Genomic DNA, 27,500 nt, shown 5'->3' on the forward strand with positions numbered 1-27,500 from the left:
TTTTTCAGTGGTTTAGTAAGTTTTTTTAAATTCTTTCTAAAGTGGATATCATTATGTTAACTGGTAGAATGTTCAGAGTGAATTAATTTGGTTCTTTTACACTATTCTTTCAGGCAACTTGTTTCACATTGACTTTGGCTACATTCTTGGAAGAGATCCCAAACCTTTACCACCACCAATGAAACTAAGCAAAGAAATGGTAAATATTGAATGTGACTTTGAGCTGTTTGAGTTATAGGTTTGAAAAAAAAAACCTTTATCTTGCGCTAATGCCAGGCTTTCTTGTCATTTTGGTTTTTGTTGTGTAAATGCAGTCAAAACACCTTGATACAGAGTGTAAGCCAATTGTCCAGAGTACAGAGTTTTCGTACTAAAGAGTTTAGAGTTATATCAGTATGAGGTTTGATTTCTTTATGATCAAGAGAACTGTTGATAATAGACAGGCGTTCATAAGGAAAGTTTGACTGTATCATTATGGTTTTGTATGTTGGTTCTACAGTTTACATCAAGAACGTGGAAAAACTATTTTCTCAAGACTATATAATGTTTTCGAAGAAAATGCAGGCCTTATATTAGTGGATTTTGTAATATTCTTACTCTTACATGCTAACCCTCCAGCTTGCCTTAAAATTGTTGTAAGGCTGGCAAGCTTACAAGTGCAAATTAATACAGTAAACACCCACAAGTAAGAGCCTGGTTCTCTCTTAGGCTAAAATTTGCCAGTTTTTAATAGGCCCCCCCTGTTTAGCCTAAAATTTGAAACAGGTTCTTATTTTCTAAAATCTGTAAAAAAAATGTACACTTGGGCAAATAAGATATGATGTACTTTATGTTAAGTTATGTTCTGTGGTCAGTGCTTCATTTCTTCTTCTTCATGTTCATTTTTAAACAAATACTAATTTGGTATGCAGATTTTATAACGAATAAGCTGAATACCACTTAATACTCTCAGTTTATAGCTACAATGTATTATTTTTTTTCTTCAGAAATTAAGAACCTGTTTAAGAACCTAAATAGCCTAAATTTGTGCTAATAAACTTGGGAAAATGCAGTTTCTTACTCACAAGTGTTTACTGTACAGTTTTAAGATCAGATAAGAGTGTTAATGATGACAATGCAATTGTTATCTTTTGTAACTCAGGTTGAAGGTATGGGAGGTGCATCCAGTGAGTTTTACCAAACATTTAGAAAACAATGTTTCACAGCATTTCTTCACTTACGAAGGTAATAATGCACAGCTGTAGTATTAACTTAAACAGTAATAAAATTTAATTAATGTAAGTACTATCATATGCTTGTCACTATTGGATGAACCATCAGACAAGTGTCTTTTTGCCTTGCATTTATACCAGATGCAATAACCTTTCACTTCAATCTTTTCTTTGTTAGCTCACATAGATAGAAGCCCTTGTTGTTTAATAGGCGGATAGCACATAGATCCACCAGAGAAATCATTACAATCCAGTGATTAAGTATAGGGAAACCAATTGCGATATCTAGTGGATAGTGATAATTTATCCAGTGGATAGCAGCATCCAAATGAAATAAGTGATTGATTGTGATTATTTAGCATGTGTAGCTGAATTTTTTTGGTGTGTTTTTTCTTTTCTGGTCTGTGGGGTAAGAGATTCAGCCATGCCAAAGCTGAATCAAGGACGAAAAAGATAACAAGGGGAGAAGGCAGTGAGAAAAACCGCCTGCAATCAACCTGCTAAGATTTTTGAAACTGCATCCACTTTTTGGATGTAGCAAACAACATTCCTTACCGGCCAACACAATGTCAACCTGCCAGCAGATGTCAGATTCGCGGCTAGTGGATACAAACTTCAAAGGAGTACCATCTGTTGTAATGTGGCTTGCTGCATCTGCCTAATTTGTGTTCACTCAAAATCTAGAAGTTCTGCAACTCTAAAACTCCTGAGAGAATAATGTTCTTAAAAGTCACTGGTCAACAGTCACCTTGCATGAAAGATTTGTGTTTGCTCAATCTGATTCATCACAACAATTTTTAGATGCCAAGAAGCTCTATTCTTCTAAAACTAGAAAGATGTTACAAGAATAATTCTTAAAAGCTGTTTCTGATCAAGAAACAGGAAAAGGAGAGAAAAAATACCTTGCACAGTGAAAACTAAACTGAAGCCAGCAGTCCTTCTGTGTGGACTTTTGCTTTTGTCCTGCTATGATGTGTCACTAATCAACATTCATTTATAGTACTTCAAATGAGACTTTCTTTACATGTAACAAAATTCAATATTTTTATCTGATAGTAAAACAATTCGACAATCCAATTCCAATAAACAAAATTATTTCCAAATAGTGAGCGGGAAAGCACTGATGAAAAACATTAAACAGTGAGTCACAAACAACCTTTGGCATGACAATTTGTTGGCTGACATCAGACCTCAAAACACGTCATGTCCCCTTTCATAAGACTGGAAGGGGCGTTTCAAAAATCTCAAGGGGCTGATTGCAAGCGGTTTTCAACCTCAGTTCAGCTTTCGCGTGGCTGTAGGTCTTACTTTGTGAACCACAAAAGAAAGAACCGTCAGCTACACAGGCTAGTGATTGTTCAACATAATATTCATTATCTTTATTTTCCCATTCCATATTCAGGCATGCCAACTTGATTTTGAACCTGTTTTCTCTAATGGTGGATGCAAATGTACCAGACATTGCTTTGGAGCCAGATAAAACAGTTAAAAAAGTATGTCTTTGGTCAGGAAATTAAACACAATCTTTTTACAACGACTGACTTTATTAGCTTTCAGCTTGACTGAATCAAGACCTGCCCAATGAGGGAATGACCAGACCAAGACCCATTGGTTGCATTGTGAAGTACCATTCCTGCTCATTTCCCCCATTCCCCACCTCCCCCCCCTCCTCCACTGTGACACACAGAGGCTTTGAGGGAGGGATGACTGACAAAGATTGTTGTCCCTAGTGGTTCTTTCATGTCCCACATGAGATGTCAGAGTGACTGGGCCTACAATGTTTTTAATCCTTTTGCCTGGGCTTATCAGGATGCAAAGTTTTAACGTTAGATAATTTTGTTTCTTCAGGTTCAAGATAAATTTCGTTTGGACTTAAATGATGAAGAAGCGGTTCAGTTCCTGCAGTCACTTATTGATGAAAGTGTCAGTGCTATGTTTCCTGTTGTGGTAGAACAAATTCATAAGTTTGCCCAGGTAAATCAATCTTACATCAACATCTATATGATTGTTTTAGTGATGTTCACATTGATTTAATGTTCAGTGGAAAATATTACGAGGTCAGTACTCTGTGCTATTAAATTGGGTTTATAAACCTTGTACACAAAAAAGTATGGTTGTCGACATCAGTCACTCATGTTGGAAAGTTGTTTTTCATAGAGGGGACTCTTATAATATTAGTGAGCTTACGTAAAAGGACGACAGAAAAAAGAGGAAGGCAAAATGCTGGTGTGTGACAAACATGACAGGCCTATTACTTATGCATTTTGCAGTGATCTTCACTTGAGTCAATGTTTTCTGGTCTTTTACAAAAAGACCTGTTTAAAGGAGGGTGAAGTTTGCCAGAAAAGTTTTTCAAACAAAATTATTGTCAGGCTTGTCACACAAGGTTTGCCGTCTTCTTTCCTCTTCTGTCCTGTGGCATAAGCTCACTATTAGCAGAATGTGGTTGTATTTCATCCACTATCATTCCCCTCTGTACCCTGCCAGTAGAGCCTTTCTTTCACTTGCTTGATTTTGGTGAACTCACAAAAGACTCTACATTAGTTGAGTAAGATCTTTGTTGGGCATGCAGTGCGTGTTGCTAGGATACAGTTTCAAACCCAGGCCTAATAGCCGTGTGCTTGGTACAGCAGGCTCAGTTATGCCCATCAGTTTAACAATAAATGGATGCTTACATTTGAAAAAAAACCATTTGGCGAGAGAGAACAAGATTGACTTAAGTCCAGAAGTTTGGGCTGCAGTGACTTCAACGGGTTGACACTATTCAGGCAGAGCGTCCTTATCTCCTCACTCAAGAAGATAGAAGGAGGCTCGGCTCGCAGGGTGCCTCCTCTGGTATCCTACTATAATGAAGAACTACAAGCCTGGACATGACAATGTTTTCGTTTCCCCTGAATTTTTGTTGTGGTTATTGTTGTTCTGGGCTTTGCACTGCAACAACTTTTCATTTCACTTTCTTATTTACTTTTGTTAATTTATTTATTTCAGTATTGGAGAAGATAACAAAGAGGAGACCAGAGCTATTAAAGGGACAGGTTCATGGTTAAGCACATGCTCATTAATTAAATTACTTTTTTCCAATGTATTATTAATTCTATCGCTTAATAATCCCACTCACATGTATCTCAGCAATCTTAGAGTATATTTCAAAGTAGAATTGTATTCAGAGTAACCTGAAGTAAGATGGAGGGGTACTAAAATTGCAGAAATAATTAGCTGATAAATGCCAACACTACCAATGTTAAATTTATTGTTGACCTGAAGGTTTTATTCCATGGTTGATTGATTTACAGCTATTTCCAAATATTTAAGTTGATTAATTGCAAGTGACTACCAGGGGAGTTTGCAGATTGGTTCTTTGACAACATTATGACATGATCGTATTGCTTGCATAGACGATACAGAATGTCCCGGCAGAGAAACAGCATTTTGATAAATGAGCATGCACTGAACCGTGAACCTGTCCCTTTAAACATGTAACCACCTATTCACAAGACTTTGTTCATGCAACATTCCAGAAGTGATGTTTAGTAAAAACAAAACGTAAATTTTATACTGACAGTGTATTACTAAATACAGGTGTAGGCAATTCCTATTGTGAAACTTAATTCATCTTACAGTGTAAGCACCTACACCAAGTAAGCAGAGAATCAAAGAGCTACGATTTTCTTTCAGTAAGAAAGCAGTAAATTCCCAGCCCCCAGCCCTCAATGAAGGCTCTGCTTCTAAAACTGAGAATTTATTAAGTGTTGTAAGCTACGTTGTAAAAATACTCTCTTTCTTGTTTCATATTTAATAGTGTACTACAAATTAAATGTAATTATTATCACAAAATAATATGTACAGAGTATTTTGTATGTAGAAAATAAATAATTAAAAGTTTAATATCATCAAATGTCTTCATTTCTGTGAGAGCATCACACATTGATCATGTAGTTCCTGTACGCTGTTTTCTTTGCAGTATTTGGCTGCCTGTGGATGCAATCCCAAACAAATCAGTTATTGGTATTTCACAACTTCTGTCAATTCCAAGCTTGCATTACTGTGGGTGCCAGCAAACAACGGGAAAAAAACCCTCTGGCACCCAGGGTAAGCTTGCATATCCTGACAGCAGTTTCCACAAATTAAAGAACAGGATCCTCCTCAAGTTTTAAAGTAGACAGCTAGGATGTAAAAGTAGGCGGCTTGGTAACTGAGTGCTGTAGGCAATTCCAGGCTTTCACTCTCTCACTCTACCTTATTTCCCCAAAAAGTTGACCGCTTAATGATGGCACTTACCAAGAACCCTGAAAGAGCCTCACTTTTTTAGATTGAGCTTGCTTTCTTGTCATGGTGTGACAGGGTGGAGTAATAGTCATTATTTTAACATTTGCTGCTTCTGAGATTTCAAAGATTTTTTCCTTAATAGAATTACATTTGAAATATTGACACTGTCTTAATCTCTAGTTCAGACAGTTTGCCCTGGTTTCTGAAATATGGAGGATTTAATAGACTGTCCCCACCCCACTGCAATAATATTATTATTGTCCAAAGAGAGAATCTGTTACAAAAAATTAAGGAAGGTTACAACAGTGTTCTGACTCCATCTTGTTCATGATAAAAATTAAAGTTGTTACCTCTCTTAAATCTTTTGTCTTTTCATTCAATTGTTTTTCAGTTTCGATCAACTTCTCTCTTTTGGGTAGAACTTCACCGTTCAGCTTCTCATTATTACTTTCAAGCTAAAAGAAAAAGAAAAAAGGGTAATAAATCAGTTTGAATGGGTCTTGCCGGTACTTGACATTCAAGATATTATAATTCGTCAACCTGTCAATTCCATTAACTTGAGAGAGGCTTCAACTACCAAATAATAAATGATTGTATGGCAGCAGGACAGAGCCATTAAGCCCAGTGCAAATGGAAACAACATTTATTTCAAATTCATCTATCATGGACACAATATTGTTGGCCAACAACTAACTCCCAACATTGTTGGATGTCACATGTTACATCCATTTGCACTCCCTGTCGCATGTTGTTGGGAGTTGTTGTGCAAAGTTTGAAACTGGTCCAACTTTTGGGTCAACAACTCCTGGGCAACATTTCTTTCGTTCCATGATTGCTGAAGGGAAGTGCAACAAAGTTGGATACCTTTGCACAGCTCTTCCAACATTGTTGGGGCCACGCACATGCCAAGATGGTTGTGACAATCCTACGGCTGCTAGCTGAATTTGCTCTGACTCAGTAGTCCCAAGTTCCACTCCTCGTTCACGTGTGTAAATAGCTGACAAATTCAATTTGACTGTTACCAAAAGCGTAATGGTCAGACGTGTTCTTGATTTTTAAACTATTTTTTAACTATGATTATGACTGGAACTGAGAAACTAAGGAAAGAAAACCAAGTGTAAATTGTAAACTTTCCTTAGTCAGCCATGGTTGTAATTTAATATTTTGCACTCATTGTCCCCCTCGAATAGCCTTGCTAGCTGCCGGCAATGCCTCTGCAGTATTATCTGTTTATTAAAAAAAATTGTTGTTGTTGTTGTTGACAGCTTTGTCTCTGGCCAGTTGTTGTTAATTTCTAAATGTTTGTTTTTTTCCTTATTATTTTGTGGGCCACAACAAACATTACTGGGTTACCACTAACTTTTAATACCCCTATGAAGGCTATTTTTTAATACCCTGAGATCAGGCCCAATGTTAGCAGTTCTCATACATTCTCTCTAACGGCTACCAATCTCTTTTCTTTTCGCCTCGCCCGCCGGAATGTAATTTTCAAAGCGAAACGAAAATAGAGCCTGATCTCAGGTTAATTTTTTAACTTCTTTTTTTAATAACCCCTCATATTCAATGTAATTTTACCTCATGAAGGATGTGTGTAAGCTGTTCTTTGTAAGCTAACTTAACTTGCATGATATGGTCACAGATATCTTTGTCTGGATTTCCTGAAGGCCTCCTGTGAATTAAACACAAAAATCTGGAGAAAGTCTCAAAAAGACAACCCAAAGAGAACAAGGGGTCTCTATCAGGAGAAGGAGATACAACCTCTTTACAAGAATGAGGAGAATTTATTGCATTAATTACAATAATGCAGAGTTACAATAGGAGCAGTGCTTTTGGACAGCAAACTTATCTTTTGTATGCCCTAACTTGTCAGTGGATTTGGTGGGGGGGGGGGGGGGGTGGGGGAATTGCATTGTGAAAATTGCACCAGGTAGAGATCAAATGATGTCCAACTATCAAGCATCAATTAACTTAAAACACTTACCAAGCAGGCTGCTTGTCTCCTTTGCCAGTAGCTTCAATGATGCGGTCAAGTTCATTGAAGAAATACACAAGATCTTCTTGCTTAATCATCAACTCAATTTCTTTCTATAATCAAATGGAAGGATCATATTAAAAACCCAGTAATCAGCTTGGCTAACATTGTAAAATAATGTTACATAATTTTTTTTGCGCTCTTCTTTGAGTAAGACTTTTGGGATTGACAGACAAAGCATCCATCACACCTGTGATGATTTTGGACACTGACATGTCAAAGACCTAGCTAAGCTGGCTCTGGGGTGCACATAGTAAGAAGAATAAGTCCTCTGTGGACTCATACACTAGTATTAACCGTCAATTCAGACAGTCCTTCAGAGAAAGTGAAATTAGATGGTTCAACTCCAAGAAAAACTCCACCTTACTCCCTTCACTGAAAGAATCTTTATTTGGACTTTCCGAAAATTCACCCAACGATGGCTGCCTTACAGCAAAATTAAATTACACTCTTTTATTTATGAGATTTTACATTTATTCTTATAAAATTCATAACAAAGCACTTAATCTCAGACTTTGCCAACCAAATAGAATTCAATACCAGCTAGAAAAAAACTCTATGTAAAATATATTATAAAGCTGATATGCTTTAAGATGCTAGGGAAGAAGTTTAGTTTGTTATACAGCCAGGCCATTAAACGAAATTGTAAAAAGTGTTATATGAGATGTAAGATGCACTTCATCTAGACTTCCCCAGGGTACAAAGAAAATCATTTTTTACAGCTTGCCATTCGGGCAAGCTGAAGCTAGCACTTACTAGCCCAGACATCATTTCAACTAGCCCTAGACGCTTTTTGACGAGCAGAATTGATTTCGTAGTTCTTCTGTTATTCGAATGGGCCGTTTGCACGATGACGTCTTTTTACTACTAAGACCAGAATTCATTTCGTTTTTCCTTTTATATTTAAATTTGGTAGTCCCAGTGAGGTTTAATTAACAAAAGCCTTAATTTGCACAAGATAGCAATACCCTGAAGGATTCTGGTCGTAGTAGTAAAATGACGCCATCATGCAAATGGCCTATTGCTCAAAAAATATCACTTGCCTGTTGAGCAAGTTAACAACAGAGTTCACTAGCTTGATACCAAAATCCACTAGCCACAGGCTATCGAACACTACTTTCTTTGCATGCTGCTTCCCTCTTTATTAATGTTCCTTATTGTAATTATGTACTTTCTGTAACTTATAACAGTGTGATTGAATAAAATAAATAAAATAAAATAAAAACATTAGTAAACTAGTGTCAGGAGCCCACGACCTGGGGTGAGCAACTCTCATACTAGGCCTATGTCATGGTGTTTTCACTGACCATTTTTTTTTAATACACATTGGAGCATCTTTTCCGTGCAAAAATGGAATCACTGCTCTCTCTAGGATTGCATTTGAATTATAAGACATGAAAAAGGAAAACTAAACGTCATTACAAGGTCTAAAATACCATTTTCATTTCTGAGGTATTGCTGACTGGTTTAGATATTCTAATCTCACACCAAAATCATTCTAAAAATAAACTAATCAGTGAAAGTGCCGAGACACAAGTACATGGAAGTTGCTTACTCAATGTTATGGGTTCCTGGATGTGCATGTTCTCTTTGGTTACGCAGAGATGACATGAAATCTATTAATTAAACTATTTTCCATCAAGTCTCTAAGCAGGTAACATGGCAAAATCTAAAATGTCAAATGGTAATAGTGAACTGTCCAAATCAGGGCTTGGAAAGCAATATTACTGACAGAACCACAGATTAAATATCCATACACTACTAAATTCACATGAAAACTAGCAACAATGAGGCATGGCCAGGATTTGGAGAACTAAGGCATCATATCCATCACCAAGCAGCTATCTTTGAGAGAGTACTGTAACAGGAAATTAGGTTACCTCTATGTTATTTTGCAGGTGCTGCATCAGTTGTTCAGTTATACTTCTGAATTCCACAGGATTCTTTTCTCTGATACTTGTAAAACAACTGCTAAATTTCTCCTGACTAAAAAAGAAAGGATGTACAAAACCATGACCATTAGAAGGTAACAAGGGGATGTGGGGTTTCATTTTTTGGGGGGGATTGGATCAACAAGGATCAGGTGATCGGTGAGTGCCACTGTTCAAGGTTTGATTTCCAAGCAGTTTTAAAACCTAAATGTTTTGGTCTTAGAATAGGGAATAATATGTGAGAAAAATTATTGATCAGTTAATAAAGTATTTGCTCTGTAACTTACAGGCATTGGCATGGTCTTGATAGGGCTGGTCTGGGATAAGGTAGTGATTATTAGTAAAGAATGCAGCTGAACAGGGTCTGGTATACACTAAGGGTTTCTAGGTCTCACCAGCACGCACCCACCCATCCAGGTCTATGGGTAAATCCTCAGAATAGCCCAGAGAAATAACCCAGTGGAGTTACTTAAAGTTCAACCCACCAAGTATGGCATTTATAAATTAAATGTGGCTAAATCAAATTTATGTTAATTTAAACTCAAGACATCACTAGCCACCAGTCTTTTCAACAGAATTAACAGGGACTCTCATAACAGCTTTACATGGGCTGGGTGAGCCAACTTTTCCTACATTTCCTTACAAAATTTGAAAAAACCATTTAGATGAAAAACAAAAAGTTGGCTTTGCTTGAAGGGAGGTCTGCCTAGCAGGGTCACCACTTTTCAGTGGTTAGGTCACCCAACTAGCTGTGCCAACTTTTCTTGAAAAACACATTTCAGGCCATTTTCATTCAACCAAAATTCCGGTTAGAAATTTCTGACTCAACGAGCTCAATGAAATGGTACAGTCTGGTTGAACAAACCCAACCACATTTTTGGTTACTGTACTTGTAGGAAGGATACAAAAGAGGAGTACTGTGCAAAACAATTTTGAAAAATGGAAAGAGATATGAATGGACCAGGTCAAAGTGGACCACCTTCAAAGGTAAGGTAAAGGTGCACACAAGCCAAAGGCCCGAACGGCCAGAGCTTATCCCGGTTTCCCTAACAAGAAGCATGCCCAGGAGTATTGCCTCTCCCCTCTGGACGAGATGCTAGACCATTGGGTTACCCCCTAGCAGTATGTCACTGATACCCATTTATACACCTGGGTGAAGAGAGATAAGGTGGAGTAAAGTTCCTAGTCTAAGGAAACAACATGACAGGTGAGGCTTGCACCCCAGACCTCCTGATCCAGAGTTCAAGGTGTTAATCCCTCAGCCACACACACCTCCACCTTCAAGAGTGGTCCCAAATACTCCAGTTGAACCAAACCGAAATGGTCTGTTCCATTTGATTTCTAACCAAAATTTTCCAGAATTTTGGGCTGAATGGAAGGGGCCATTTGACTTGCCCAGATGGATCAACTCGTTCAAAGAGGGACAATATGAAAAACAGTCAGCTCTTGGCTCAGGCAAAGGGGTCAACTTTTTCTCATACAGATGCTCGCTTAAGTTGATTCAGCTGGAAGGGTGACCCTCTTTCCCGGAACAACTTTTCTCCATAAATACAGGGCCTATAGTGAGCCAAAAATTCGTAATTTACATCCCTACGTGAGAAGACGAACATCCCCACCTATTTCAGGTGCAATTCTCCCTTCCCCCCCCCCCCCCCCGGAACTATGCATAGTCGTACTTGCCGCCAGGCATAAAGCTAGATAGATAACACTGAATAACGTTAACTAAATGTTTTTTTTTCTTTGGAAAAGGTTCAAACTATGACCTCTGATAGGCGAAGATGACAAAAGGTTTAATACGCTTAAATCCTATATCTAAGTAAAGTTAAGCTTTGGGAATTTAAGTACGGCATTAGAGCAAGTCAGCTCGTCATTTGTAGGGTCACATGCCGATACATACACCCCTTCTATTACCTTCCAGTAGCCATGATTTTGTCCAAACATTTTCTCATTACTTTTCTAAATGATTCCATTCTTCTTCCTTCACTTTCCTCCTGTTTTTCTAAAGAGGAACACTCCTTCAGCGAAGAACTTCCCTCAGCCATTTTGCCTTCCATTTTTGCCGCCACTCGACCCAGGGCAACTCTATAATCAAAGATGTTTGAGGGGAGGGGGTAGGGGGCAAAATAACGGAGCAAAGTAAAAACTCAAACTGTTGAGAGAATTTTCTTTACATATAAAGGGAATAAAATTTAAGCGTCTTTCCATAAACATCAGACTGTCTTCAATCTTGTTTGGAGCAACTAAATGAATTAAATTAAAAATTTAACTTTTACTAAGTAGGGTTGAAAGTAGGGTGGACACCGTCGAGCCCAGCTCCCCGCCGAACTGAGACCACTGAGACCCGACTTCTTTGACTTCTTATAATCCCAGTGACTGTACAGTAGTCGCCGGTCGCCGATTCTGTAATTCACAGTCAAGGTATTTAAGCTAGTCACAAAACGATTTCTAAACCATTAACAGTGCTTATTTGGACCAAAAATATATGTATGAGCGTAGTCACAGATTGCATACAATGATTGGTTTAACAGTCTGGGCTGAGTTGCTCAGCGTATATGCTCTGACCACAGTATTTAATTAACTTTGAAATGCTTGTAAACGTACGTAGACTTAGAGCTCATTTGTCTCATTAGATAAATTGAGTAAATCTCTCTATACATATAGTTTTTGAACCTTTATCGATTGAAAACACCACAGATCCATACAAATGAAGTTACATAATAGCTGATTCTGAGTCAAGCTCTACTTGACGTAAGCTCGTTCATTTAAAACAAATTTTTTTAACGGCGAAAATAAAAGCTTAAGGATGCAATTTACGCAAACTATCTGCTACGAAATTTCTAGTCCAGAAAGGAATTATAGGACATTTCAATAACAAAGAATTTGCATGCCAAAACTATTTCCAACCCCCAACCCCTGACTTTTGTTTCCCACTTCCATGTTAGAATGCTGTTTACAGCAAAGGGAAAACCACCCACTATCTTATTTTCATACAAAACAAAGAGAGAATTTGGGGTTAGGTAGCACTTTCTTCTCAGTTATTTAAAGAGCCTGAGTGTTGGTCCAACCGTGGTTCAAACCCACGACCTCCCACTCAGCCGACTGGTGCTCTCCCAACTGAGCTAACCAGGCTATACAACTTTGGCCTAGCATCGTACGATGAATTAACTAACAAATAAGTAAACGTAAAAGACAAGAAACTAACATCATTGGATCTTACAATGAAGGTACATAAGAAGACATTGACTATGATCAGACAAGCTGATGTAGGGGGAATGTTAAAAAAACAAGACTAATATCTTAACGGTGGCACTAGCCAGCTACGGAGATGTGTAAGAAGAACGTAAGAAGACGTTTTAAAGTCTAACATCTTAAAAGGAGCAAACTGACATACGGCAAAACATGTACGTTGTAAGTCTTGCCTTATCTACGCTTCCCTCTAACAAAATGTAATTTGTTCATGCTGGGTTTGAGTTGCTGGACAATGCAGAGCACTAGTTCATTTTACCCAGGCGAGATGCATTGTCCGGGATCCCTAATTATTAGAGATCCCAGACAAGGGGTTATCTTCTTGAAACAGAAGATGACTCACCAACTGACAACCAGCTCTTAAAATGTATTTACCAGCAGCCAAATTTTAGTCACATTGATGACTATTAAGTTGCAATCTTGAGCCCTGAATATCTTATGAACTCTGTAAGCACTTGTGTGTATTATCTTCCAAGAATAAGAATTAACCCCTATGGTTATGGCTGTGTACTTTTGAGGTGCTTGAGTGTGCTCATTTGCTAAGCATATTTGTTTGATTTATCCTAAAACCTGTATTACTTTTGACAGAAAGTTTGATGTCCTTAGTGTTAGAGTGGAAAACATAAATGCTTCATTATATCCTGGATGAACTTCAGAATTGTTGTAAGGTGTCTGGAAAAGGCGAACACCATGTTGAGACATCAAAACCCAAGTGGAATTTCATACTCCGTCAGAAGGACCATTAAAACTGGAACAAAGAACCAGCCTACTCTTATGCCAGTTCATGGATTTGTCTTTGATTTGGACGGAACACTTACTCTACCAGTCTTGGATTTTACTTTGCTTCGAAGTAACCTTCAGTGTCCTAAAGGAACAGACATTTTGGAATTCTGCAATTCAAAATCTGGGAAGGATAAAGAAATAGCCTTCAAGTTGGTTGAGGAGTTTGAAGAAGAAGGACGACAAAAGACAAAACTTCAACCTGGTGTCTTTGAACTTCTCAAATTTTTGTCACAGCATGGATTGAAAAGAGCTCTTATCACAAGAAATCTGCAGCCCTCTGTAGATCAGTTCCTAGACTTGTTGGGTGATCCAGCTAATTATGGTGGACCATTTACTCATGTAAGCACCATTCTTAGCCTGCAAAACCAGCCGTCTCTCCCTGCTCCTTGCTGCTTGGGTTTTTTTGCAGGAAAGAGAGATTTTACGTCATCAGTATTTAATTTCTGTTGCTGAGGTGCAGACCTCTCCTGTGAAACGTCCCTACCAGCAAAGATCAAGGAGAGCTGGCTGTTTTTGCAGGCTACACCATTCTACCAAATACATAATGATCCAACATGTGAGCAGAGCCTTTTTTACCTCTTACAATTCTTGAGTAAGGAAGAATCTTTTTTTCATAAAGTATCAGTGAACAAAGGCTCTGCTCGTACAGTGGTAATATTACTAGCTAATCTTTCTCACAAATGAACATGACCTCTTTGTTTAGAACACAACAGTATACACTTTATATAAGTAAGTTATGAACTAAAGCTAGTAAAGTACAGTGAGTATGTCAGTTTTTTTATCATTCACTTCTGAATGACTATTTTGGAGAGACTATTTTTGCAGTTGGGATGATGGTGGCCATTTCATTTATGGAGAGGTGACCACTCCCAGGTTTCAACATCTACCGGTATATCAAAGCTCTTCACTGTACAGAGGTCACTGGGATGTTGTGGAGATCAATGTAGCAAGCATGCATGCTATAAGGTTTGGCAGGAGTAGAAAGTGAGGGTAGAAGTTATGTTATGTAGGAAACCAGAAGATAAAAGGTGTCATTATTATCTCCTAGCCTAATGTCATCTTTATGAGTTGTTGACTGTCCCCTAGACTAAAACATTTGCCTTAGTCAGTGCAGTCAATACATGGACAGTCCCAGTCTGTATTACTTCAGAAGATGACCAGCCTCCCAGCTTGACAGATGAACAGTATTGGCCATTCTTTTTAAACTACCGCAACAGTAGTTGTGGGACATCATGGTAGTGCTTTTTAATTTCTGTTTGTATTTATGTCTTTTTAATATAATTTTTTTAGTGTAACTTGTTGGGCAATTGACATAAATGGTGTAATGGTTCAATATTAGACCATATTAGTGTAATAAAAAGAACTGCTTTGAAATAATAATATTATTATCATTTCATTGCTGTTCTGTAGCTGTAATATTTTTAATCAACTCTGCCATTGGTTTTTAAGGTTTGTCCTTATAGTCCAGTAAAATATGCAAACCCCACATTACCACCTTACAAATGTTTTTAAAATTTGTTTTCTTTTTCCTATTTAGTCTCTTACGCGAGATTTTACTCCACCCAAACCTGACCCCGCCCCTCTTTTGCACATTTGTGGGCAGTGGGGAGTGCACCCAAGAAGTGTAGTGATGGTTGGTGATCATCTTCATGATATACAATGTGGAAAGGATGCAGGTTCAGGTACACATTCTTACAGTAATACAGTGGAACCTTGTTATACAGACATCAAGGGGCATGCCATTGTGTCTGTATTAAGCGGGCTGTCAGAAAAACACGTCCTGGCACAGACACATTTTTTATCGATATTGAGATACAATGGAGCATTCACTGTAGCAGAAAGCCAAGGAAGTGAAGCTTGTGTATTTAAATAGGAGGCAGAAAACTTAAATAAAGGACCACAGCACAATGGTCAAACACCTGAGGAAAGACAGAGTGAACAAAATGAAACATGTTACCCTATCTCACTACTGTATTTTTGGCAATGAAATTGTATCAGTCTTTAGAAATCTTTCATTATTTGAGTAGTTTATAATGTTTGCAATTGGCACACATTAAAAATAGACAGTGCAGAGATGCTCACACAGAAAAGTATCCATTGTCTGTATTAGAAGGGTTTCTGCATATTAGGCAGGATGCTAATTTGGGGGGAAAGATTTTTTTCTGGAAAAACTGTCCATTATAATTATACAAGTGTCTGTAGAGCATGGTTCCACTGCAATAACTTTATTAGAGTCTGAGAAAACTCCTAGCTTGGCACAAGAGCTTCAGGAAGACTGGAAAATCAAGATTCCAAATTTTTATCAAAAGTTTAGCCGTGAAAAGAATGTTTAAGTGAAGCTCCAATCCCCTCAAACCCAGACTCGGCAACGTCTTGGGGTCTCATGTCCTGGAGCAGACTGGTAAAAGATACCCTGGTATCAATGTTGCCCAAGACCTACTCAGTTATTGCAAATTAAGTGATTTGTCAGTGTCTCACAGATCAATAACTATTTGCCTCGACCTTCTGCTTTGGCAAATAAGTGATTTGCTCCCCACTGAAAAATCATGATATTTTGCTCAACCTAGTCCGATAATAGTAATTGATTCAGATGATTTGCCTTTAAAATAATCATTCATTTGATAATGCTTCTTATTTTAGTAACAGTGCTGCTAAATGATTCTAAGAATGCTGATTTCAAGAAATATGCAGACTTCAATGTCGACTCATTGCAGGGGATTATCACATTAATTACCTCACAAGAGATGTTTACCGTGGACAGGGAAGATTCTAGTTTTCAGACATGACAAAGTCTCATGTTTAGAGACTGAAAACCATTCCATTTTACACTGTATTATTGTACGATCATAGTGTAAAATAATATATGAGAGGTTGAAATTGTTAATAAAAAGTTCACTAAATCAAGGAAAAAAGAAATTTGATTTTGTACTTAAAAAAGGAATCCCAATTTTAATTCATTTCCATCCTCTTTGACAATTAGGAAATAACAAACCAAGTATTTCAATTTATTGGGTGAAGCCTTAAACTGCTAGAGGAAAAAAAAAGAGAGTTTTATCTCAGCAGGGGAAAGGGCACTTCCTCTCATGGCAGATTCATGGTTGTGCTTCTACCTAGGTATGGTTTTCATTCTATGCCATTTAGTCCTGAAAAGGCAGGGGATGGGGTAGTTGGGATGGATCGAGAGAGGGGTGGAAATCGAGCCTAAGGAGGAGGAGGAGTAAAGACCTTGAGCTAGTGATGTGACTTTGTGCATTTAATATTTATACCGTATTTATTCGATTAACCGCCCTGGGCACTTATTAAATTTTTGGACCTTGAGAGTGGGCGCTTATTAAATTTTCACCATTTTCAGAAAGTGAAGTATGTTTATTTGCAACAAAACAATAAATGCTAATAACAAAACACGAAGAAGTAACAAAGCAAGGTTTCTGTGAAATACTCTGAAGACAACTCCGTCCTCGGGGAAGTCTCCTATTAGAGTTTATTCACTCAAGTGGGTGGGGTGGGGGTGAGCGCTTATTTGAGTTTGATTGGGAGGAGGAGGGGGTGGGCACTTATTCGAGGCTGGGCGCTTATTCGAGGTGGGCGCCAATTCGAGGTTGGGCACTTATTCGAATAAAATTAATACGGTAAGCATTACTTTGTCTGTTTTCTTGTTCTTCGTCTTCTTCTTCTTCTTCTTCTTCTCCTTCTTTGGATTGAGAGTGAGGGAGTAAGTAAGCCCTTCAAGCCTTTGATACTAATTAGTTGATGCGTTAATGGCCGAAAAAGTGTACGTGTTAGGTACGATTCTAGCAGTTCCAGTAGCCCCATCCAGACCCTCATCAAAGCGCCGTGAATCGGAATCTATTTATGTGCGCGACTCGCGCATCCCCCCCCCTCCCCCCCCTCCCCCCACTCCCCGCCGCGCGTGGTAACGACAGAGCGGTGACGAAATCAATAAACAGGAAAAAAATTATGAATACCTTCCAGACAGTAGCAAGTGCCGGTACTTTATACTGTAATGATTACACATCACGACAACATGAACGCTTCGCACTAAAATTTTGAGCGAGTCACGTGTACAAGAGAAACCTGTCTAAGGGGCAATCGGACAGCAGAACGGTAAGGTTTTAAAATGCTTTTACGTTCCCTTGCGTAACATGAACTTTGAAACTGGTGGAGTATACGGGCCGGATTTGTAGTTATCAACGAAACTGAGGCTGGAAGTGCCGGCAGAACCCTTCCACAGGGACTCTTTCAGCGGCAAATATTTACATCGTAATTTGGAAAGGAAAGCGGCTTTCGTCGAACGTACACCTGGCATTCGGATTGACCACAGTCACCTTGCTGATTTGGTTTCTCTAAGAAAATATGCGCTTACTCTAGCCGATCCGTAAAATTCTAACGAAATACCATTAAAAAATATCGGATCTATATTTCCTTGTCTTAACACTTTGAGGCAGTTGAACCATTCATCCTACACAATGCTTTAGAAGACGAGAAAGCCGGGCTGAGAGAAATTTCACGCACTTTTTACGTGAGACAACAAATCAGTATGAAATATATTACACGTCTTCATTTTCTTTGAAATCAACCCTTCCAGAAGAAGTAATTGTTTCTTATTTGCGTTACAGTGAGGTGCTTAACTTGTTCATAGGCCGGGGGTCTATCAATGGACGAAGATTCCCGTTATTTGGACGAAGACGGCTTATGTTCACTCGGAAGTCGCGGAGCCCTGCACACAGCTGACTCACATTCTCATGTGCACGATCAGCGTAAGGTAAGTAAAACGAGATGTGGCCTACAGACAGTCAGCGAGTTCTAGCATCGTATAAGAAAGGCCGGGAGAAAAGTCGGGGAAAAATCTTTACGAAATGACAGAAAAACTGGGTTTTTATGGGTTTTTATGCAAATTAGAATTCACGTGCGTCTCGTGCCCGTGACCCTTATTTGGAATGTGGTCCCGTATTTGGAGATAGCGTGACCCATATTTGGAACATGTGCGTCCCATATTTGGGAGAATCGAATTGCGCGCCATTCTGCATGCCTTTTACTGACCAATTAGAACATCGAAATTTCCGAGACGTCATCGAAAACTCGTGACTAAACAGGTTTATCGGGAGCGGAAAGGTCGGAATCGGAGGAAACTTGAGAAAGACCGAGAAAGAAAACAGTTATTATTGAACTGGAAAAATTTAGGAACAACGTCATAAAGATTTTTTGCTGTGTTTTTGCCCTTGAACTGTCAGTTTCTTGAGCTTTTACAGTTTATTGCGTGAAGAAACGTCTCGGAATCGAGCTTCAATTATCGGGTTTGTTGGCGGACTTCGGTAACGATAGGCGCAGTGTGGTCGTTGAATCCTTTACCCGAGACAAACACAACAGGAGAGGAACACGTTGATGGTTAAAATCGTAGAGAGTTGAATGGGTCGAAACTATCGTAAAAATGATGTAAGTTTGACGTTTGAGCGTCGGAAGATTTGCTTCGACTGAGAACTTGGCGTCGATAACTTACCGACCGACAATCAATTGGAGTCTTGATCACATTTCCAATTTCCTCATTTCTTTGCAGCCATCATCTTTGGGAAAAGCGTTCATTGCTGGTGCTTTGAGTGGGACATGTTCTACGTTATTATTTCAACCATTTGATCTGGTTAAAACTCGCTTGCAAGTGGACAAGACAGCTCTGTCACCTGCTGGAAGGCTGAAAATAGGGTAAGAGTTTACAGATCTGTGCACGAAATTTACATGTACATCAGTGTTATTGTTTAGTACTTCGCAGGAAAGCAAACAACAAATGATTTAAGTGTTTAAATGACCCTATCTTTATCTTTTGCAGAAGTAGTAATGGCATGCTTTACACTTTTTACTCTGTGGCCCGTAGAGAGCATGTTGTCGGGCTTTGGAGAGGCCTCGTACCGGTAAGCTGTATTTTTGTTCGAACCTTTTTTAATGTATAAGTTGCATGACAGTTGAGTTGGGTTTATCAGTTGAGTTAATAAAGTCAAGTTGCCCCTGTAAAAAGATTCAAAAGTTTACATACTTTTCAAGTGCTAGCCTTTTTTAGAGCGAATCAAAGGATAAAATGCCAACCTTCAGGGCCGGGTTGTTCAAAGGGTAAGATAACCCAGTGTTAGTCCGAAATTTGAGTTCATATTTGAACGCTTAAAAAGTAAATTCAGTTTAATTCTTTCAGTCAACAAGTTGATGATTGGATGCTCTTAGAAATAACGAGGAAATTATCCGAGAAAATACTTTTGAACAAAAGAAAAGAAACCCAGGGTTAATTTAACCCTGGATTAAGCGCTAATCGGCCTTCGGACAACTGGGCCCTGCAGGGTTACTCGTAGAGATACCAGGAGATTCACCCTCCTTCCATGAGACTCTCAGTTAATCAGGGAGATGCCTTTCTTAGTCCTGGGGAAAGCAAATTCCTTCTTTTTTTCAAATAAGCTTCCTTCTGCAGGAGTTGTGACTTCTGTGGGTTTTAACAGCACATGGTAATTCAGGTTTTCCTAGTGTGCCAGTTAATGAAAATCAGTTCTTTCAGTTTCAAACTACTGCAGATTTTGTTTCAATTTAAGAACATTTCCCTACTGCTGCTTATAGATGGTTTTCACAGTGACGTCATCAAATTGTAATGTCGAAATAGCGAGGTTTTACGAATTCTTATTTACAGTAGGTTGAAGATAAACAAAAAGTTAATCTTTGTACAAGTTTTCAGTCCCATAGCATGTTTCATTTCGAAAATACAGCAATTTGAACTTCCGAGTTTTCACAGTGCGTGACACCAAAATAGGAATGCTGTCTCGTTGAAAAAAGTCTCTCCTCTTGATTTTCAGCAGTATAACCATTTCAAGTATTAGAAGATATGTTTATGCGCACGTAGACTAGTTCTCGAGTGAAAAGAAGGAGCTTTTATGGAACAAGTGAACTCCAGATGTTTTTGTTGATTTTCGGCGGCCATATTGGTGCACCAAAACTGTGCACCAATATGGCGTCTCCATACAAAGCTCTACAAAGATGCGTGAAACGTTTCGGTAAATAACTCAGAAACTGTGGGCCAAAAAGACCTGAGACTCGGACAAATTGTTTAAATATTAGTCTTTTATAACATATCATTTTCTTGGCTTCTTTCACTGGACGGTTTTCAATTTATTTTTTTGTTGCGTGACAGTGAAAACGATCTATTGGAAAGAAGGAACGTAATCGAGGGGGTGTTTGTTAGAGGAAGTACGGTATATTGGATAGCTTTCATACTACTATTAAAACCTGATTGGTAATTCATTGAAACGTGAAACACCAATTTCAGCATGACTTTTATGCTCTAGCATCACTATGACCAGTGATTTTGTTACAATTAGTTATGATGAGTCCTGGTACTCATCTTGCAAAAAATCATGAGTCCTGGTCCAGAACCAGTGAGTCCCAGGTCAAAAAGCGATGAGTCATAAACTGAATTTTTTGGGGCCTTTATGTAACCATGCAGACAATTAATCAGAAGACAAACTCTAAAACTCTGTATTGCAGTTTACTGAAGTAAAAAACTCCTTCTATCGTCAATCACAACAAAGACTAAAAGAAATATACCTCATTAAACAACGGCCGCAAGAACAGCCACAGAAATCACACAAACAGGATGTTCTACAATTAAAACATTTTCAGATCGATCCATCGATCAATTTTTGCGTCCCACATGCATGCCATGAATTATTTTTGGTCTTTGGCACTTTTTATGCATCAGGAACACATGACGTAGAGGTAACAAAATCACTGTGACACTCTGCTTATGAAAGGTATATCCTTTGTACAGGATTAGCTTTGAGCCATGTTCGGTCATGGCTGTTTATGTTATATTGTTTTTAGTTCTGAGTCACCACCATAAGATTCAATTCAATAAAAAATGTAAACATAGCCTAAGACCTGTGAGTAAGTCATTGATTATCTCCTTACTGGCACTGAAATATATTCAAATGTTTTGTTTACTGTTGGTTTTGCTTCAGTCACTGTCCAGGTGTGTTCCAGGGATAGGAATGTACTTCTGTACACTCCACGGCTTGACACAAAGTTTTGGAAGGTAATAACAAATATTGTTTTCCCATAACTTTACCCTTCAAACCCCATGGCCAATATGAAAATTTAAATTACTCTTTGTTGTCATTCTTTAGGTATTTCATAGAGAAGTAGTAAGAAGTTGTTAAAGCATCAATATAATATTCATCACAGCATGATTGATTTAGGGTGGATATTAATTCCCACAAGTCATCACAGGTTATGATAGTTTTAATATTAAGGCTTGTGGGGCCGGGAAAATGACTGAAACAAATGAACCACTTAAATATGACAAGGTTACTAAGGAATGCCATCTTATATAAGACAAACAAGTTGGCTATTTTACAAGCCGCTTAGGGTTTGAACTTGGGACTACAGGCAACAAATCCAGCCAGTGGTCAGGGAAAGATTCGAACTCATGGCCTCCAGATTGCAAAACTAGTGCTCTGATCATTCAGCCATGCTGCCTCCTAAAAAGGTTCATGCAGTTCTGTAAACTACATACACTCTGCCTAAACTTAGTTTAGTACTGTTGTACTATGTGCATACATAAGAGGCTTGATAATAATTGACATTGTTTTTGTTGATTTCAGTGAGGAACCATCCATGGGTGAATCAGTATTGGTGGGTGCATGTGCAAGAACTATAGTGGGAATAACACTGTTACCATTTACAGTGTTGAAAGCTAGATTTGAGGTAATTTTTTTACTTGTTTTACAAATACCCCCTGATAGACTATCCTGGACTACATGTATCGTGATAAATTGCAACTGAAAAATATTCATCACAAACTTTTGCCATTTTAGAAATGTTATTGAAATTTTTATGTGTTGTTTTTGTCCTATGTAGAGTGGTTTTTTCAAGTATAACAGCATGCTTCATGCATTCAAGTCGATCTTGAAGAGTGAAGGAGGCAAAGGTTTGTTTGCATTCAAATAGTGGGTTGGGATAATTTATTTCCTTTTTTCTAAACAAGATAAACAATTAGTTTGTTTCACTCAAACAACAAAGTTATCTTAAAACAATAATAATTGTTATTATTACTAGTTGTTTTTATTTTGATAGATGATTAAGGAATAAGAATTTTCAAATGCTATTTTTTTGCACGTGTTTTAACTTTTTATCATTTCTAGTTGTAGCATGGGTAAATAAAGAATTGTACTGTATTGTATTGTATTGTATGATTATTATTGTTCTGCTGTAGCTGGAAGGTGAGAAGTTGTATTTGTATTTTTATTTGCCACACAGATAAATGATTGCAATTGAAAAACAGACAAGATACAAAAATGTCGAAAGTAATGGCAAGGAGGCCTAAAGGAAACCATAAAGCTTACACTGTATATAAAATTGTTCTAGTGAGGCTTACATTGTATGTTAGTTGGGTCTCCTCAATAACAATTTTCCGTAGATGACATTTAAATCAGACTCACGATGGATACAATTTTTTATAATAGAGATAAGCCATCCCAGTTTAATTTAAAGCTGTACATTTACTGCCATGTACATGTACCTGTGCCTCTTTTATTGTAACTGAGGTAATTTTTTAGAATTGTCTTTTTGATGAAAACTTGGCTCTTTACTTGTAGGCCTGTACAGTGGTTTGTTAGCAACAGTCGCAAGAGATGCACCATTTTCAGGGCTGTATTTAATGTTTTACTCCAAGATGAAAGGGCTGGCAAAACATGGTAAAATTTAATTAAAATCTTGTCAGTCATCACTTATTACGGCATTCTACAGGGCTTCTGATATTTCGCGGAAAAAAACGCAAAATTTCGCGGGATTTTCAGGGGTAAATTCGCGGAAAAATCGGCCGATTTCGCGGGATTTTCGCGGAAGAAAAGTCAAAATTCGCAAAAACATCGGCCGATTTCGCGGGATTTTAGCGGAAAAAAGTCAAATTTCGAAGGATTTTCGGGGCAAATTCTTAGAAAAATCGGCCGATTTCACGGGAAATTTGGGGGGAAACTTCGCCAAGCAACAATCAGTAAAAAACAGCCGATTTCGCTGGATTTGTTTTGGCAAATTTCGCTAAAATCGATCAATTTTGCGTCGATATGACCAGCATTGTTTAACTTTTTTTAACAGGGATAATCATTTGCTCTTTCAACAACAGTTCGCTCGAGAAATGAGCGAATCCTAAAGCTGTTAACATAATGGTTAGTGCCCAGTTTTTCGCAACGTTCATCTAAGAACGCCTGGTAGTTTTGAGACGTTGTTTACTCGTTAAACTGACGAAGTTTCAAGATAAATTTGGACGTTTGGGGTGAATAGAACAGGTCTCATAGCCAAGATAAGTATTAAATATGTTTTGCCGACATGTATTTGGAAATATTTCTGGCGGATTTCGCGGTATTTCGTGTTTTTTTGGGAATTTCGCGGGATTTCACGGAAATACCTGAATTTCGCGGGTCCGCGACCGCGCGAAATATCAGAAGCCCTGATTCTATGTATCTTTAATAATCTTGTCTTAGTTATTTTGTGATAATTATTCTGCATGAATGTTATAATAGCTTAGTTGCGTTACCTTTTAATGTAAAGAAAGCATGCACAAGATAACAATATTTATTGTTATTGAAGGGGAAGACAGAGCTGAGAAAAGCCAGTTGTTGAAAGTTTAACATGTGATTATTATTTCACAATGGTCCAAGGGGTTGCTTCATGACCTCTGTGCTACTGGATAGCACATGTTCTGATGTAATAAGAAAATTAACATCATGAAATAGTTTCACTGTACTGCTCTCTGGCTTTGATTAGAATCATCTTGCTTGAAATTGCTTTCTCATCTTTCAAATATTAGAAGCATGCTGCATTTGTTTACTAAAATAATGACTCTAATGCAGTTGTTTTGTTGAGTTATAATTGACATTTCCATTTACCCTTGCCAACAGAACTTGGAACTCCTGAGTTGAAATCATCTGAAACATTTGTGTGTGGTGCATTTGCTGGTGTCTTTGCCTCAGTTCTTACCCAGCCAGCAGATGTGGTGAAGACAAGACTTCAGTTGTATCCACACAAGTATAATGGGAATGGTGATGCTGTCTTATCCATATTGAAGGTATCCTTTGTAGTATACAACACTATTTTTAGGAATATTTAGTGGTTCACTTTTATCCTTGGTTTAAATATTATTTTCTGTTGTTACAAACTTGTCATTATACACTGTATATTACCTTACCCAATGAAAAAAAAAATTAAATCTATGATAAAAATAGCTCTCTAGAGATAGTACGCATTTACAGTTATGTCTGTTGTGCACTTGCGATTCTATCGGCTTGCTGTGTCACATAAGCATGAACTGTAACCGATTTTATCAAAGAAAAGAAAGTGTGATTTCTTGCATGGGAGAAAAAAATTTTGATGCAGTTACTCTTCACCTTCATGTCATAGAGCACACCGATGACTAGGGTCAGAGAGAAAATGAAGCGTGACTTCTTGCACCAAGAAAAAATTTTCTCAATGCAACACGTCATGCTTATTTTTCTGACATAACAGTTGACACTTCACATTCATGTTATGTAGCACGCTGATGAACCTTATTACCCCTTTTTTGCAAAATTTCTTTTGATGAGAAAAAAGTAAAATGATAAAATAACAAGCAATGGATAGAGCATTTTAGTAAAATCTAATTAGTGGTCTATTATCAATGCTCAGGAGCCCATCAAATGGAGCCTCCATCTCCCATACAAGCCCTTGGAGTCAACCCTTTCCCGAGTAGATTTATAATTAGAACGGTTCCCAGCGGAGACTACACGCGCCGACAGTGGGAAGGGCCAATCACAACGACAAAATGACAGTGCTATTGTACTTCATCAAACGGCAGGAAATATGGTGTTGACAAGCAATACACATATCATAAGCTAGTGAAACGTGACTTCAGAGTTTTCATCCCTCAGAGATTTTCGTTCTTTTCTTTCTAGCGGGTAGATTATACTGCGGAGAATTTGAAACTCTGACTACGTTAATCTTTATTTTGGCTGCTTGTTTCACATTAAGTTGCCATGAAGCTGGTCTGTTCCGTGTATAATGATTAACTACTTCCTACAGTCTGTAGTTCTGACAGGATTCGATTCTAGTACCGGTTTTCTTTAGTTAATGTTTTTAAGCGTTAAAGTTCTTATTTCGGCTAAATGACTCAATATTAATCAAATTTCTTGTTTTTAAAGCTTTTTTTTTCGAAATGCGTTTATCTGAACAAATACTTGTAGTCCTTTTTTTTGTCCTGTCAGCTAGTGTGATGATTCCCTGCTATGTTTTGTAACGCCGGGCCCAGATATTTAGCATTGTTTTCTCACGAATGGTGATCTACAGATGCAAAATCGAAGGAATGAATTGACCTTAAACTTCTACATTAACTGCTGAGAATTGTCCTGTTAGTCAGTCATAATTCTTTCGGCGCAGATACAATCCATTTTGTTTTTCTTGAGATAAGTGGGTCTTTGGACTTGAGTGCAATGTCACAAATTCCTCCGTTAGCATATTACTTTTGACTTAGCTTCACAGTCGAGCAACCGTTCTGTTCTGTTCTGTTCTACTTTTTAAGTACCAGTTAAGTTTATCAGGCAACACTCATGGTAATACAAGCCAGTTGTAGAGGAAGACTGCAATTTCTCAAATTTCGGAACTAGAGCATTTCTCGTTAGTTGCTACTTAGGTGATCGCTTTTGCACGCGGTACTTAACTGGCGAAATCCACTCCACGGTGATGACAAAAATCAAATGATCCAAGCACTTTTTCGGTGCTGATCATCGAAATGTTCCAAATCGTTCACAGAACACTTAATCGTCGACTCTTTTCGAAGTGCATGTTTACATGTGGAATGTATAACGACAAAACACTCGCAAAGAAAACCTTTCAGTGATCCTCAGTTCGCTGCCTTTGTCCCATCGCTTCATGCTCAGTCTCAGTCGGGTAATTCATTAACTTTCATTTCATGATACCCAGATCCCAGTGGCTATAAAATGGTAAAAATGGACATATAATGAAAAAGGAAAACGGTGGAAGGACGGGCTTTTGAGTTCGACTTCATCCAACTTTATTTTTTCACGGTGGCATACGAGACTCACGGAAATATGACACTGTTCGTGGCAAAAAAGCCGTTCTATTTATAAATCTACTCGGGAAAGGGTTGACTCAAGACATTAATGGAGATGGAGGCTCCATTTGATGGGCTCCTGCAATGCTACATTCTGATTGGTTGAGCTACTACTAGGCTATATGTTATTGCCCACTAGTAGCGAAAAGCGCCGGCTTTGAAAACCAAAACAATGGCAGCTGAATCGCATTTTGCTAGTTAAAGTTGTTTTGTCTCTATTTTTTTCTACCAACTAGTTGGATATTACAGTGAAACCTCTATTAAGTGGACCCCCAATTAAGCGGACACCCTCTATTAAGTGAACACTAAGCCAGGTCCGGATATGAATGTCTTATATTTCCCTTTATAACGAACCCCTAAGCAGCGGACACCTCTATTAAGCAGACGCGAACACTAAAATAAGTAGTACTTGGCTAATTTTTATTGTTGAAAACCTGCATTAAGCGGACACCATTTTATACTAGTATTGGATTACGTTCTTGAAATACGAACTGTAGTCGATTAATAAGGATAAATCAATAAATTAAGCTGTCAATAAATTGTAGATGAGACTGATATCCGGCCATATGATCGTCATCCGCCATCAAAGTTCACCTAAAAGTTCTTTGGAACTTTATCACAAACATTGCACAATTTTTACCAACTCTATGAAACGGAAACCCTCTCTTAAGCGGACACTTAGGAAGGTCTCGAAGGTGTCCGCTTAATAGAGGTGTGACTGTACTAACACAATATTATTATTATTCTCACCCTTACAGCCTCTGAGTCAATGGCCCATTCGGCCTTCGGCCTTAATGGCTATTGCCTCAGAGCCCATTCGGGCTCGAGGAATAATTGTTAAATAGACTCTACTTTTTTGCAAACTGAATCATACAGTATTTTGTCTCTGGCCTTCAGAATTACTG

At 38.1% G+C, this 27,500-nt stretch overlaps 4 protein-coding genes across 5 annotated transcripts in view; 3 read left to right on the top strand and 1 right to left on the bottom strand.

Annotated features, from left to right (window-relative positions):
- Nucleotides 1–5,106, top strand: part of LOC140936500 (phosphatidylinositol 3-kinase catalytic subunit type 3-like) — a 28,031-nt gene extending 22,925 nt beyond the window's left edge. Inside the window, exons 25-29 of the mRNA XM_073385980.1 lie at nt 114–199; nt 1,142–1,224; nt 2,614–2,704; nt 3,060–3,185; nt 4,200–5,106. Coding sequence (XP_073242081.1) covers nt 114–199; nt 1,142–1,224; nt 2,614–2,704; nt 3,060–3,185; nt 4,200–4,214 — 401 coding nt within the window. The 3' untranslated portion in view covers nt 4,215–5,106. The remainder of the gene's footprint in view (nt 1–113; nt 200–1,141; nt 1,225–2,613; nt 2,705–3,059; nt 3,186–4,199) is intronic.
- On the bottom strand, nt 5,044–11,513 carry LOC140936508 (polyamine-modulated factor 1-like). Its single transcript, XM_073385991.1, has 6 exons — nt 11,352–11,513; nt 9,390–9,495; nt 7,459–7,562; nt 7,053–7,146; nt 5,828–5,932; nt 5,044–5,183 (listed from the first exon to the last, which is right to left on the bottom strand). The coding sequence occupies exons 1-6, from the start codon at nt 11,492–11,494 to the stop codon at nt 5,112–5,114; spliced, it is 624 nt and encodes a 207-aa protein (XP_073242092.1). The 5' UTR covers nt 11,495–11,513; the 3' UTR covers nt 5,044–5,111.
- A 289-nt stretch (nt 11,514–11,802) lies between these two features.
- Nucleotides 11,803–16,375, top strand: LOC140937513 (uncharacterized). Its single transcript, XM_073387074.1, has 4 exons — nt 11,803–11,858; nt 13,275–13,808; nt 15,007–15,151; nt 16,110–16,375. Exons 2-4 carry the CDS (start codon nt 13,332–13,334, stop codon nt 16,253–16,255), a joined length of 768 nt encoding a protein of 255 aa, XP_073243175.1. The 5' UTR covers nt 11,803–11,858; nt 13,275–13,331; the 3' UTR covers nt 16,256–16,375.
- Nucleotides 16,376–18,084: 1,709 nt separating this feature from the next.
- Nucleotides 18,085–27,500, top strand: part of LOC140938650 (mitochondrial glycine transporter B-like) — a 10,440-nt gene continuing 1,024 nt past the window's right edge. The window contains exons 1-8 of one of the 2 annotated variants that reach the window (XM_073388150.1): nt 18,085–18,231; nt 19,024–19,166; nt 19,291–19,372; nt 21,455–21,528; nt 22,097–22,199; nt 22,353–22,422; nt 23,090–23,188; nt 24,392–24,558. In XM_073388150.1, coding sequence (XP_073244251.1) covers nt 18,124–18,231; nt 19,024–19,166; nt 19,291–19,372; nt 21,455–21,528; nt 22,097–22,199; nt 22,353–22,422; nt 23,090–23,188; nt 24,392–24,558 — 846 coding nt within the window. In that variant the 5' untranslated portion in view covers nt 18,085–18,123. Of the gene's footprint in view, nt 18,232–18,565; nt 18,903–19,023; nt 19,167–19,290; nt 19,373–21,454; nt 21,529–22,096; nt 22,200–22,352; nt 22,423–23,089; nt 23,189–24,391; nt 24,559–27,500 lie in introns of those variants that run through there. The other variant, XM_073388151.1, reaches the window with a different exon arrangement.

This window comes from Porites lutea, chromosome 5, assembly GCF_958299795.1.
Source record: "Porites lutea chromosome 5, jaPorLute2.1, whole genome shotgun sequence".
Taxonomy (NCBI): Eukaryota; Metazoa; Cnidaria; class Anthozoa; order Scleractinia; family Poritidae; genus Porites; species Porites lutea.

Coding starts and splice junctions, on each gene's coding strand:
- LOC140936508 (XM_073385991.1), bottom strand. CDS start 11,494: ATGGAAGGCAAAATGGCTGAGGGAAGTTCTTCGCTGAAGGAGTGTTCC. Junction 7,147..7,458: donor GGAGACAAGCAGCCTGCTTG/GTAAGTGTTTTA, acceptor TTTAATTCACAG/GAGGCCTTCAGGAAATCCAG. Junction 5,933..7,052: donor TTACACACATCCTTCATGAG/GTAAAATTACAT, acceptor TTTTTCTTTTAG/CTTGAAAGTAATAATGAGAA.
- LOC140937513 (XM_073387074.1), top strand. CDS start 13,332: ATGAACTTCAGAATTGTTGTAAGGTGTCTGGAAAAGGCGAACACCATG. Junction 13,809..15,006: donor ATGGTGGACCATTTACTCAT/GTAAGCACCATT, acceptor TTTCCTATTTAG/TCTCTTACGCGAGATTTTAC. Junction 15,152..16,109: donor TGGAAAGGATGCAGGTTCAG/GTACACATTCTT, acceptor TTCTTATTTTAG/TAACAGTGCTGCTAAATGAT.